Source organism: Macaca nemestrina, chromosome 17 (assembly GCF_043159975.1).
Source record: "Macaca nemestrina isolate mMacNem1 chromosome 17, mMacNem.hap1, whole genome shotgun sequence".
In the NCBI taxonomy this organism is placed as follows: Eukaryota; Metazoa; Chordata; class Mammalia; order Primates; family Cercopithecidae; genus Macaca; species Macaca nemestrina.
The window spans coordinates 90,865,345-90,877,413 of NC_092141.1; the positions used below are offsets into that span (position 1 = coordinate 90,865,345).

The following is a 12,069-nucleotide window of genomic DNA, read 5'->3' on the forward strand; positions in this document are numbered from 1 at the left end:
CTCAGGGCGCATGCGCAAGACGGGTCCCGCCCCCACCCACCTCTTCCGGCTCCGCCCGCCGCGTCGCCCCAAAGAAGCACCTGCCAGTCTCTTTAAAAGGTTTATTGATCATATACAAAATAAAGAAAACCTTATATATCACAAACATACACTATGTACAGCAATAAATACCCGGGGGGCCAGGCCCAGTGCTGCCCCTCCTGGACAATAATTTAGCAATAAATACTGCGCAGGGCAGGGGTGGGGCACCAAGGCCACTGCCCTGCCCGAGGTCAGGCCCCTGCCAGCCCTACACGAAGTGTGAGCGCTCGGGCCTCACCCCGCATCCAAACCCCAGCCCCTCCTCACTTAGATCTTTAATAACCTCCATCCCACCCCAGCACATCCCGGGGTCTTCTCCCACACACACACAACCTCCCCTGGCTAGACCTAGGCAGGGCTGGCAGGGGGACTGATCAACTCTGCTTGGATCCACCTCTCAGTGCCAGGAGAGCAACAGGGCTGGACACGCGGGCAGCCCTTGTCCTGTTGCCAGGAGAAGGCTTTCTGTGCCCACTCCCGTTTGGTTAAAGGCTTCAGGGACTAGCAGATTGAGGGGGTGGGAGGAAGGGCAGGGATGGGACACAAGGTTGCTGGAGGGGTCAAAGCCCAACTGGGGTCACCAAGAACAGGGAGGTCTCACAGTTTATCGGGGACACACTCTAGCTCAGACTCAAGGGACACCCATGGTATCAAAGCTGCTGCTCCAGGGGCAGGGTGGAAATGTGTGGGACTGGCCCAGCAGGTACGGCACACACCCAGGACACAGGCCAGAGGCAGGACAGGCATCAGTCTCAGACATGCCCTGCCTCTGTGTGGCACTGATTATGTACTTCACTCTCCCGACCTGCTCCAAGGCCAGACAGCCAACAGGAAGGCAAAAATACACCAAAAAGAATTATTCAGTGGCTTCTGGGGGGAAAAATCGTTAATGTGTTGGTTCCTTTCACCAAACCACAGCCTAAAAAAGTAACTCACAAGATCCCAGAGCGGAAACGGTGCAGCAGGCCGCAGCTCAGACTTTCCAGATGTGGATGGGAGCTTTGGCCAAGTGGCCACTCCAGAGGGAGGCAGCAGGGACAACATGGGACCTGACCATCGTCCCAAAGCAGGCTGCAGCCGCTCAGAGCCGTGGGCCGGGCCCTGACCACTGGTCAGAAGTGTGCATGCTTATCTGAAACGTGCACCAAGAGCTGAAGCCCCAGCAACACCAGTGCCACCCAGAGCAGCAGCCAGGGGCCTCACTCTCCAGGTGAGAGGTGACTTGTCCCTGGCTGGGTAGTCCTCTGAAATCTGAGTGTCCATGTTAGGATAAAGGAGGAGTTGGAGCAAAGTCAAGGTGGAAGGGAAGACATATATCACGGTTTACTTGGCGGACAAGTTTGAGAGACCTGGCCTTGGCCAAAGCCCTCGATTCGCTGTGTCAGAAAAACTGAGGTGAGAAGAGACCACCACCCTCTCAGTAGGAAAGCGGGATTAACAGAGATCAGAAGGACAGCACATTCACATCTGCACATGAACACAGCATCTACGTCAGGAAATCCAAGGGAAGGGGAAGAGGGGTAGAGTGGCTCCACAGGGCTGGCCTGACAGGAACACTCCCCTAGACCCAGGGAAGTCGCTCCAAATCCAAAGCTCTTGAAAGGAGGTATGGCCTCGAAACTCCCGAAGCCTCTTCTGCCAACGCACCGAGGACCTGCACCTCCCACTCAGCACCTGCACCTCCCACTCAGCACCTGCACCTCCCACTCAGCACCTGCACCTCCCATTCACACGCGCCGACCCTTACACCCTCCTCTTCCGCACTCCCTTTGCCTCCAGGTCTGCAGCCTGGCAGAGGTGCTCAAAATGGAGGGCCACCCGCAGCCAGGACAAAAGTGGGGGCCGCACAAGGACAGGGAGCGCCTGTTTATCCCTGCTCCAAGGCAGAGCATGACATTTTCTTTATGGATACTTATGATTCCAACTAACGCCTGGATTCTACTTAGACAAGATCAGACTGAGGGGAGGGGGATGAAGTCACTAAATGACATGAATCAACAGCCAGAATTTCCATTTTCAGGCTGACCCAGGTAGCAACAGGACTTGTCTCTGAATGCTCAAAGCAAAGAAAAGCTCATGAAGATGACAAGGGTTGATGGTACACCCCTGTTCCCATCTCATGGGCACACCAGGCCAAACTCTTAGATCAAAATCCCACCACCCACAGGGTTAAGCCCCGTCAGGCCAGTTTTTCATCTTACCAGCCCCCATTTGTGTGCTTTACAGCAGTCTGGGCCCCACAGAGAAGAAACCAGCAGCCCTGGTGAAAGGCCAAGGCTCACATGGCCAGACACGGGGCTGCAGCCTCTTGGAGGTGGGTGGGGGCACCCCTTCCCCGTCATATGCCTATAAGGAGCCTCCTGAGCCCAGCCGGGAAGGGCAGCAGCCTCTGGCGAGGAACTGGGAGCAGGAGGCAGGTTGGGCCCCCAGAGGGAGGCACCTCCAGCAGAAGCCAAGCAGCTGATCCCTGGAAGACAGATCCCAAAGGGAGGCAGAAGGCAGGCCCAAAGCCAAGAGCTGCCAGCGTGGACCAGCGGAGAAGAGGGACAAGACCGGCCCTGGAGACTGTAGCCCTTGTCTGCACTGGTGGACGCTCCCAAGGCTCTGAGTGAGGCAGGGACAAGGAAGAAAGGGTTGCCCGGTGGGCCCCCAACCACTCTGCCTGGAAGCACCACCCGCAGCATGGAAAGACCTCAGGGATCAAGTAGGCGGCGAAACCTGCAGCCCACGGTGCGGGCCCCGGGGGTTCCCCGGCTGAGGCCCCACATGAAGCCTATCGGAACAAAACTGAGGCCTGAGGAAGACAGCCAGGGAACGCTTGGCCACAGCCCTGTGGCCACCCACAGTGACTCCTTGGTCCCTGCACCACCACCACCCAAGGCCAGAGGTGGTGGGTGTAGAGCAGTGTGGGGGGGCCCCAAGGGGCCCCCAGTTTCAGCTACCCGGCCACCAGATCAGCCCAAGCCCTAGACACAGATGTAGCCAAGCCTCAGTCGGGGGGGAGTGTGACAGAACCCCACGTCTCACCTCCTAGGGACCAGGAGCTGGTGGAGGGCACAGACTCCTTGAGCTCTGACGCAGCAGGTGCCACCTGGCACCCCAGCCCAGGTCCGGCAAGCCAGCAGAAGCAAAAGCACAACGAAACCCAAAAAACGAACACAGGAAAACTGACACAAGAAGTGACACCCACAGGTCGAAGGTCACCAGAAGCACCAGCACTTTACCGCTGCACAAAACCTCACCAGGCACGGACGACACCACGGCACCGGCAAGAGACGGAAGCAGGAAGGGCAGAGGAGTAAGTCACTTTCGGTACAATTGCAAAAGATATCAAAGAGGACGGCCTTCTGGTCGGCTCACGGCTTGGCTTTTTTTTTTTTTGTCTTTTTTTAAACTACGTTTTATAAATAATGTCTGTAACTCTGTGTATATAAAAACTAAACTCCAACAGCCACAAAGAGTTGTCCGTAAGTTTACAAGAAACGGATTTTTTTTTTCTTTTTTTTTTAACTAGCAAAGTTTCTATTATACTTTCTTCCCTTTTCCATTTATATGGTCAAATGGTCTTCTTGCTTGTTTTTTTTTTTTTCTAAAAGACAGTTTTATAAATACTCTGCAGCTCTTTTTTTCTTTAACTTTTAAACATATAATTTAATAACTTTGTAAAAGGAACTTCTCTCTTTTAAATAAAGGGCTATATAACCACACAAATAGGTCATGTAAACAGTGACACGGGACCCATCGCAGGGCACACTGGACTCACCCTCACGTAAGTGCACAGCCAGCGATTTGGTCTTGTTCAGTGCAACGGGTCAGGCCTGAGCGCACAGCCCTTGGCCCCAACTGCACGCCCCCAGCACCACTGTGCCCAGGCTGGTGGTCCACCCATCAGGGCCTTCAAGGCAGCCCTACTCTCAGAGCAGAGCCCATCTCTTTGTGCTGGGCTAAGCTGAGCTGCCCTCCTGGGGCTAAAGAGAGTGAATCCTTCCCAGCCCACAAGCCTGTGGCCACTCGGGAGTGGAGGGCACACTGGAACCCTCACTGCTCGGGGACACGTGAGGCCCAGCGTGCCTTCTCCTTCTCTCTCCCGCAACTCTCTCAAGTCCATTCCCACAGCACCAACTCTGGACTCCAAGACTGCATGGCCCTGGTACAAAAGGGGTTGGCGCGACCCACGTCACCGCCGAACTGACCAATCCCAACATACAAAACACACGACGACAATGACGAGATCAAAGGGGCTCAGCCCGGCGCCCCTGGGGTACAGGTTGTGCTTTGCAGGGAAGAGAGAAGGGCGGGGAAGAGAGGGAGGAAAGAGAAGAGAAGGAAACAGAGGGACAGGGCAGCCGAATTCGCCATGTGCCTAGTGGCCCCGCAAAGACCCGCCTGGGCAGACGCGCGTCCCTACGATCGGGCATCCGTCTTGGACTTTACTATTGTGATGACGCTGGTGGCGGCCACCTTGCCTGGGACGAGGGGCCCCAGGCCGGCGGCAAGGGGGCCCCGGGCGGGCGCCACGGGGCTGCGGGCCACCGTCCGGGCGAAGGTTTGCAGCGCCTCGTACTTGGAGCGCAGTGCGTCGAGCTCCAGCTTCATGCTGGCGTTCTCTGAGGCCAGCTTCTCCACCTCCTGCTGCAGCTCCGCCTTCTGCTTCTCCAGCTCCTCCTTCTGCGTCACCCGCTTCACGCGGCAGCTGGCAGCGTAGCCGCGGTTCTTGAGCGTGCGCCGGCGCTGCTTCAGCTGGACGATCTCCTCCTTGGACAGGCCACGCAGGTGCTGGTTCAGCTCCCGCACCGACATGGTCACCAGCTCCTCATCCGTCAGGCTGGTGCCATTCTCACCCGGCTCCCGCTTCACCTGGGGCACAGGGCACAGGGTCACAGGCCAAGCGGGCATGCCCACTGTGCCCCCCAACCCCGGGCCTGAAGGCTCCTGTCCCTGCCCACTCACCTTCAAGGCCTTGTTTCCTTTATTGGGGGTCGTCATAACCCGGGGGCACAGCGAGCAGGCGCTCTCTGCAAGACATGGAGCAGAGGTCAGTACCCTGGAGACCACCCTCGCCCCCCACCCCAGTTCACAGAGCCCTTGCCGCACAGCCCACCCTAGCCTGCTGCCCAGGTGCCCAGCCCCCAATACCTGATCGGAGGCAGCCCTTGGCCTCTCCCAGGCTAGGCTGAGCTGCTTCCTGTCCACCCTACCCTCAGAGAACCAGGTGGGAGGTCAGGAAGGTCTGATGGGAGAAGGGGAACTGAAGGCTGTTAGGGAGGCAGGCGCAAGACAAGGGGCGGGGGAGAGATTAGAAGGAATAAGACGCGGGAGAGGCAGGCCTAGAAGGAAGCCGGGAGCTTTAAAAATAACCCCAGCACTGCCCCAGAGCACGGCTGTTCCTGGCGAGTCACGCTGACTCAGCACATTGCCTCCCGCTCCCCCGCCGCGCCCGCACTCCCTGGGCCCGCCAGCCAACAGCGCCCCAGGAGAGCCGCAGCCGAGCTGCTGGGGGCCAGAAAGGCCAGCCTGACCAATAGCAGGTGAGGGCCAGCCAGTGACCCTGTGCGTGCATCTTCCAGGGTCCTACCTCCTACAACCACCTCCCCTGAGCTGGCCTGGGACAAAGCCCCCTGCTCCCTGCGTGCACAGGGGCCCCACTGGGGACCTACCCAGAGAGGAGGCTGTAGGGAACCCTGAGTCTCCCAGTCTCCTAACTTTGAGAAGCTGAGGGTGGGCCGTCCATCTAGCTTTGGTCTGTTGGCAGGACTGACCAGGGAGTTCCCCCACCTTCCAGGTGGCAGGCCATCAGCTGGGAGGAGCCTGGCCCGAGGCCCCTCCGGCCCTCCCAGTCTGCCTCCTCCACTGATGGAGTAACCATCCTGTGGCTTTGGGTGGCAGGAAGCAGCCCCTGCCCCACCCCATCCAGGGTATTTCACAAGGGCTCCCACAGTGAGCCACCCCGGGGCCTGCCCAACTGAAGGCTGGTGGAGTCGGCCCCTCCGAGTGGCAGCCTGCTCTCTGGTCCCTGCCCCCGGGTCAATTCCCACAGGGTCAGGGAGCAAAAACAAAAGTGCTGGGGAGGCTGGACTAAACAATCAACTCTCACCCACTCGGGTCCCTCTAGCACTCCGCTCTCACTTTCTTGCTACGGATATTTCTGTGCACCTCATCCCAGAAACCCATCTGGGATTCCCAGCTCAGTCCAGCTCCCACCAGACCCTTGGGCATGGACCCCACCCCATGCTCCATCCCCCACTTTCCAGGTTTCATGCAGACAGATGGGAGTCTCCTCCCGAGCAGCCAGGAGCATTTCAGGAGATTATGGGCTGGGGGGCTTCTTACTCTCACCAGGGTCAAGACTCCGCTTCACCCAGCCTTGGACCAGGACGTGAGGCTGCAAGCCCAGAGCAGGGAGGGGAGGCCAGAGACCCCTCTCCACAGTCAAGCCAGCTCAGAAGCAAGGTCCCAAGACTCCAGCCACTGGATTCTTCCAAATAAAGGATGGGGAAGACCTGAGCTGGAGGTCAGAAGGCCCACAGGAGCTCTTTCCTACACATCTGGCAGGACACTGCCTCAGGAGACAGGCCCCCAGCCTTGAGTCAGGGTGCAGAGACACTGCCGTGGCCCCAGCTTCTCCCACCCCCATCGCCCCCACGCCTGCTGCTAAGCACAATGACAGCGGTGACTTCCTGAAGAGATCACACGGAAAAGTGCCTCCTCGACAGATTCTGCCCTCCGCAGAAGGCCTGAACTCAGCACAAGCGCAACCCATCGCCTCCTAATCAAAGGTGTGCCTGGGGCGGGGGAGGGGCAGGCCTGAGCACAGCCAGTGCTTCCAGGCTCCTGGCCCGGCCTCTGGCAAACCCGGATACACGGACACACGCAGAGCAGAGACAGCCTCAGGAGCTGGGCTCAGAGGGACGATGCAGGGATCCCAGGAGCTGGACTGAGGAGAAGCTGCCCCAACCCCAGTCCTCCTCCAGCCCTCAAGGCTGGCCAGAGCTGGGTCCTGTCACGCACCCTCTGCTCCCACAAAGGCTAAGCCCACCTCACACAGGAGGCACAGATGGTCAAGGCCCCGCAACCTGCCAGGGTACCTGGTCCACCCATTCACACTGAGAGCCAGGAAAGGGAGAGAGATTTGGGAGCTCCGTCTCCTTTGGCTAAAGTAGAAATTCCCGTGCCTGAACAAAGACAGCCCCGATCGGCTGCAGAGCCCAGTGGCCGAAACTCCCTGGCAGTCATGGTCTCTGCTCCATAAGCTCTCAGTTCATGAACGTCACTCTTTGAACAGAACCTAAAACTTAGTTTCCACTGATGCATAAGTGACTGAGAAGATGCACATAAACGCCCCTCCAGGACCCCGAAATTTTCCCAGGGCATCAAACTCTAGGTCAAAGGTCATCGGAAGCATTGAAACATCTGGAATCTATAAGCCCCAGGGCTCACTGAGAGTGGAACTGTGTGTGTGTGTGCATGTGTGTGTGTGCACGCGGGGATGCGGAGGGAGGATCACTGAGGGTAAACCACAAAGTGGCCTAACCCAGCCATAAACTCCTGGGCAAAGGAAGTCTACCTTCGTGAATCTCCACACACCCAAGGAAAGGTGGCTCTGGCCACATCGCCCCCAGGCTGCCACTTTCTAAGCGTCCTGCGCCAGGCCAGACACCCAGCAGGGCCACTCCCTTTGCTAACTTCACACAACACTGAGACCCCACTTCAGGTAGGGGCAACTCTGGGGTGACTGGGAGCTGCATTCTGCCTCCCTGTGCCATCCACACCAGCCCATCTGCCGCACCCCAAGGCTAGGCACCCTGAAGCTCCCACCACCTACAGTCTCAACCCAGACTCCAGCGCCAGCTGGGAAGAGAGGCAGGGCTGCTTCCTCCCCCTTGCCGTTTCCTGGTAGAGCTGCCCCTGCTTCCTCCCCACCCAACCCACTGTCACCCAGGGCTTGGTACACACACCCCTCTTTCTCCCAGGGCCTGGATCTCTAGCCAGGGGCTGTCCAACCAGGCCAGTCCCAGGAAAAGCTGACTTCCCCTTTGGCTAGCTCGGCCCACCGAAGCTCCTCCCCTCCCTCACTCAGGGAACTATTTCCCAGTTTGGGAAACTGCTCCAGACGTGGGACCAGGACCAGCTGCCGGAAAAGAGCCGCCTGGGAAGGGGTGGACCGCCCGGGGCTTCACCTTTGACCCCGGGAGAACACCTGCAGCGAGCCACCCCCACTTCCTCTTCAAGCACCCCTGCCTTCAACTGGATCGCTCGGCGCTCACTTAAACAGGCACCCCAAGGCGCCGGGCCTGGCCCCCTCCCACATCCCCAAGGCTCCCTCCCACCTCCCGCTGGCGGCCTTTTAGTCCCCGAGGCCCCTCGCTCCAATCTCCTCCGATATCAGCTTAAGCACCGAGTGACCTCATGCTGATGACTCAGCAAGTCTCCCTCCGGGCTCTGGCACGCGACTGACGGAACCCGAGCCCGAGCCAGGGGCAAGGTCTTCCCCGCAGCCCCCCCACCGCCGCCCCTCCTCCCGGGCTCGTCGCGGACCCCCGCGCCCGGGGAGCGCTGACGCGGCCACCTGATGAATCAGCAGCTGCGGGCCGGGCCGCCGGGCCCTGGCGCGGACCCCCGGGCGCCTCACTCGACCCCACCCTTTCCTCCCGCCGTCCGGTGCCCCTCCCTCCAGGACGCCCGGGTCTCCGAGTCCGCTCCGCACTCGCCCAGCTCCGCGGGTCCGCCGCCGCCCGCGGCCCACCCCCAGCACCCAGGCGGCAGGGGCAGGAGCTGGCTCCTGACCGCTGGGGAAATCGAGGCACGGGCCGCCAGCAGGGTGCGCGGCAGACCCGAAACCAGCGGCCCCCGCCACCGGGCCTCCAGCCGCCCACCTAGCTCCGGGAGGAGCCCAACCCGCGCGCCCTCTCGGCCCCCGCCGCCCCCGCCGCGCCGCCCCCGCCGCCCGGGCCCGCCGCCGCCGCCGCACTCACCACACTGCGGGCCCGGCGGGCCGAGGCCGGGACGGGGCGGGACCGCGCGCGCTCCGAGGCCGCGCGGGGCAGGGACCGGCGCGAGGGGTCCGGGCCCGGGGCTCGGGGGACTCGCCGCCTGCGCGGGCCGGGCCGAGCGCGCTGGGAAGGCCGGGCCGGACCAGGCTCGGGATCCACCGCCGCCGCCGCCGCTCCACAGACGTCACATGATGTTTGGTCACGTGGGCTCCATTCATGAAGCGGCGACGCGGCCGGCCGGCGCTTAAAGGGGAAGGCGCGGCGGCGGGAGGGCAAACTGCGCATGCGCAACCCGCGCGCCGTTGTCCCTGGCAACACTGGCTGCGCTAGCCCCGGTCGGCGTCTCACGGGCCGGGCCTGGGCGTTCGGCCAGAGCGCCAGGTCCCCACCCCCAGCCCCCGGCGTCCTGCAGCCCGAGCGCGCCTCGTCTGGCTCCTGCGCCCGCCCTCCAGGGCCCCTGCCCAAGCTCGCAGACGCCGGCGGCGTTCTCCAGCTCGAGTGCCCGGGCTAGGGCAGGTTCTGCGTGCGCCCCCTCGAGTGGTGGCGGCGCTGGCCTGGGCCCTGCCACGCGGAGGCGCTCTTGCGTCAGGACGGCGCCGCCGGGGTCCCGCGATTCCAAGTCGGGGGTCCCAGAGAAGCGCGGGGCGGGAACGGCCTGGCAGCTCCCAGCAGCGAGGGGCGATCCCCCCCACCCCGCAGCAGACCCGGAGCTGCCCGGACCCCTCCTGCGCCACGTGTGCCCAGAGCTCCGCCCGGGGAAGACTTCGCTGCTTGTTGGAGATGCCCAACGGCAGGGGTCGAGGACTCAGGAGGAAGGGAAACGGGGGATCCCGTGTCTGGACTTTCTTCTCCACCCTCTTCCCTTCGCAGCTGTAAAGCCGGGGAGGGGAAGGGTGGCCGCCCCGCCAGCAGGTGAGCGGGGAGGAAGGGGCGGGGACAGGCTGTGGGGTCCTCCTGGGCTCCGTCCGTGAATGATGCAGGTGGACAGAGGCCGGCCCCGGAGTCCCGAAGCCGTGCGGTGTAAGGCTCAGAAGCGTCCCTCCGCCCGTCCCTGCCAGACCCCAGAAAGTCCTCCCAGCCCCACAGCACCTTGTCGCTATGTGCGCTGTGGGGCTGCGTGTGGTTCTTATGGTGGTGTCCTTGGTCGTCGGGGTCGTGCACCCCCTGCTCTGGGCACAGCCCGAGTCTCACAGGCTCTAGGGGCATGATACGGTCCTGGCGTGGCTTCCGAGGCCTCAACCGTAGTGTACAAAACAGCACACGGGGCCCTGAGGCCGGGAGTGCAGCCCCGCTTCCTGCCTCTCCTCCCTGCTCCCGTCCTCATCCTACCGCACCACACTGGGCTGGCTGGGCAGGGCGCCCTGAGCTGCTAGGCATCCTGCTTCGTGGGAGTGTGCAGTCGTGCATTGCTAGGCTGTGAGGGCCGGGTCCACACAGCGGGGACCTGGCGGGCCCCCGAGTCTCCTCAGGACCCGCCCTCGGTGCCACACATTGGGAGCTGGAGCCACGGTGCCGTCAGGAGCCAGGGGTGACTGGCCTGGGGCTGGCAGCCCCCAACCCGCGGCAGACACTCACCAGGTTGTCCCCACTCACTCCCGCACCCCGACTCCTCCTCACAGGGTCGAGCCCGCTCTCATTTGCACCCTCCGTGCCGACTTGGAACGGATTTATGAATCGTCCTCACTGTGGTGCTGTCTTCTACTCCTGGGACAGGGCCTCGCTCCCCCCCCTCGCCCCCGCACTGTCATAGAGATGGGTGGGATGGGCTGAGGAGGACACTCGAGGACTGCCCAGGCTCCTTTGCTGCCCGTCACCCCAGAATCTTCTTGGGGTGGGTGGGGTCGCAGGTCATCTGCAGAGTAGCAGACAGTGGCTTGTAGAAAGGGTGTTGAGGGAAGGGAGGTGCCTCGTGGAAACAGCCCAAGCCAAACCCCCAGGACCTGTCTCCTCGTCATCCTAGAGAGCCCAAGGTGTTCCATGGTCAGTGAGGGCCAGCACTGGCTCTGCATGAAGATGTCACCTCCCCAGTGGCTCGTGGCCAGCTCCCCACAGACAGCCTGGGGCACTGGTCCCTGGAAACGGTGGTGCAGCCATGCTTGGGCCAAAGCCCATGAGGCCACCAGAACCACAAAAGGCTACTCTACTGAGAGGGATACTGTGAGAGAGGCCCACGGGTTTCCAAGCATCCCTCTCACTCCATGCAGTCATCTCCATGACCAGCTTTAAGTGCCACCTTGAGGCCTGACTCCCTGATTGGACTTTGCTGCACCTCCAGGAGCTCACTTCCCATCACAGCTGGACGCCTCCCTCCCACAGGCATCTCCCCAACATCCTCCTGCCCCAGGCTACACCTTCTGTGGGACTGACCTTAAGACCCCGTTGGTTCCTCCTGAGAGCAGCAGGTCTCAACCAGATGCTGCCGGGAGGCAGGTGCTAGCGTCCACACCCAGACATGGGTCCAGTCCAGCCCTGCTCTTCCTGGTCTCCAGGCAGGGCCCTCCCAGGGTGGACATTTCCCATCTCTGCCTGGCCAGGGGCTGTTCTGGAGCCTGAGCCTGTCCTGCACAAGTACCATGGACAGGGGTCAGCCAGGCACTGAAGAGGAGTGGCAGAATGGGCAGGGCAAGGGCCCCAGCTGGCAAGCTGGAGTCAGGGCAATTCCAACCAAGAAACGGTGGCAAGCCAGCTGCGGTGTCTCACGCCTGTAATCCCAGCACTTTGGGAGGCAGTGGGGGAATCGCTTGAGCCCAGGAGTTTGAGACCAGCATTGGCAACATAGAGATACCCTATCACTACAAAAAAAAAAAAAAAGGGTATGGTGGTGCACACCTGTTGTCCCAGCTACTCAGGAGGCTGAGGTGGGAGGATTGCTTGTGCCCAGTGGTTGCAGGCTGCAGTAAGCTGGGATCATACGACCACTCCAGCCTGGGCGACAGAGAACCTATCTCTAAAAAAAAAAAGTAAAATAAAATGAACAATAAACTGGGGCAGAAGCTGA

The 12,069-nt window shown here is 61.3% G+C and overlaps 1 protein-coding gene across 4 annotated transcripts; it reads right to left on the minus strand.

The window, feature by feature from the left end:
- Positions 1 to 1,120: 1,120 nt before the first annotated feature.
- On the minus strand, positions 1,121 to 9,243 carry LOC105469318 (MAF bZIP transcription factor G). Of its 4 annotated transcripts, none has more exons than XM_011720227.2 (3): positions 9,054 to 9,243; positions 5,032 to 5,096; positions 1,121 to 4,938 (listed from the first exon to the last, which is right to left on the minus strand). In XM_011720227.2, the coding sequence occupies exons 2-3, from the start codon at positions 5,065 to 5,067 to the stop codon at positions 4,486 to 4,488; spliced, it is 489 nt and encodes a 162-aa protein (XP_011718529.1). In that variant the 5' UTR covers positions 5,068 to 5,096; positions 9,054 to 9,243; the 3' UTR covers positions 1,121 to 4,485. The 4 variants fall into 4 exon arrangements, with proteins under 4 accessions (XP_011718529.1, XP_011718531.1, XP_011718530.1 ...); XM_011720229.3 differs by lacking the exon at positions 9,054 to 9,243 and adding an exon at positions 6,418 to 8,372; XM_011720228.3 differs by lacking the exon at positions 9,054 to 9,243 and adding an exon at positions 5,739 to 6,390.
- Between the last annotated feature and the right edge of the window lie 2,826 nt (positions 9,244 to 12,069).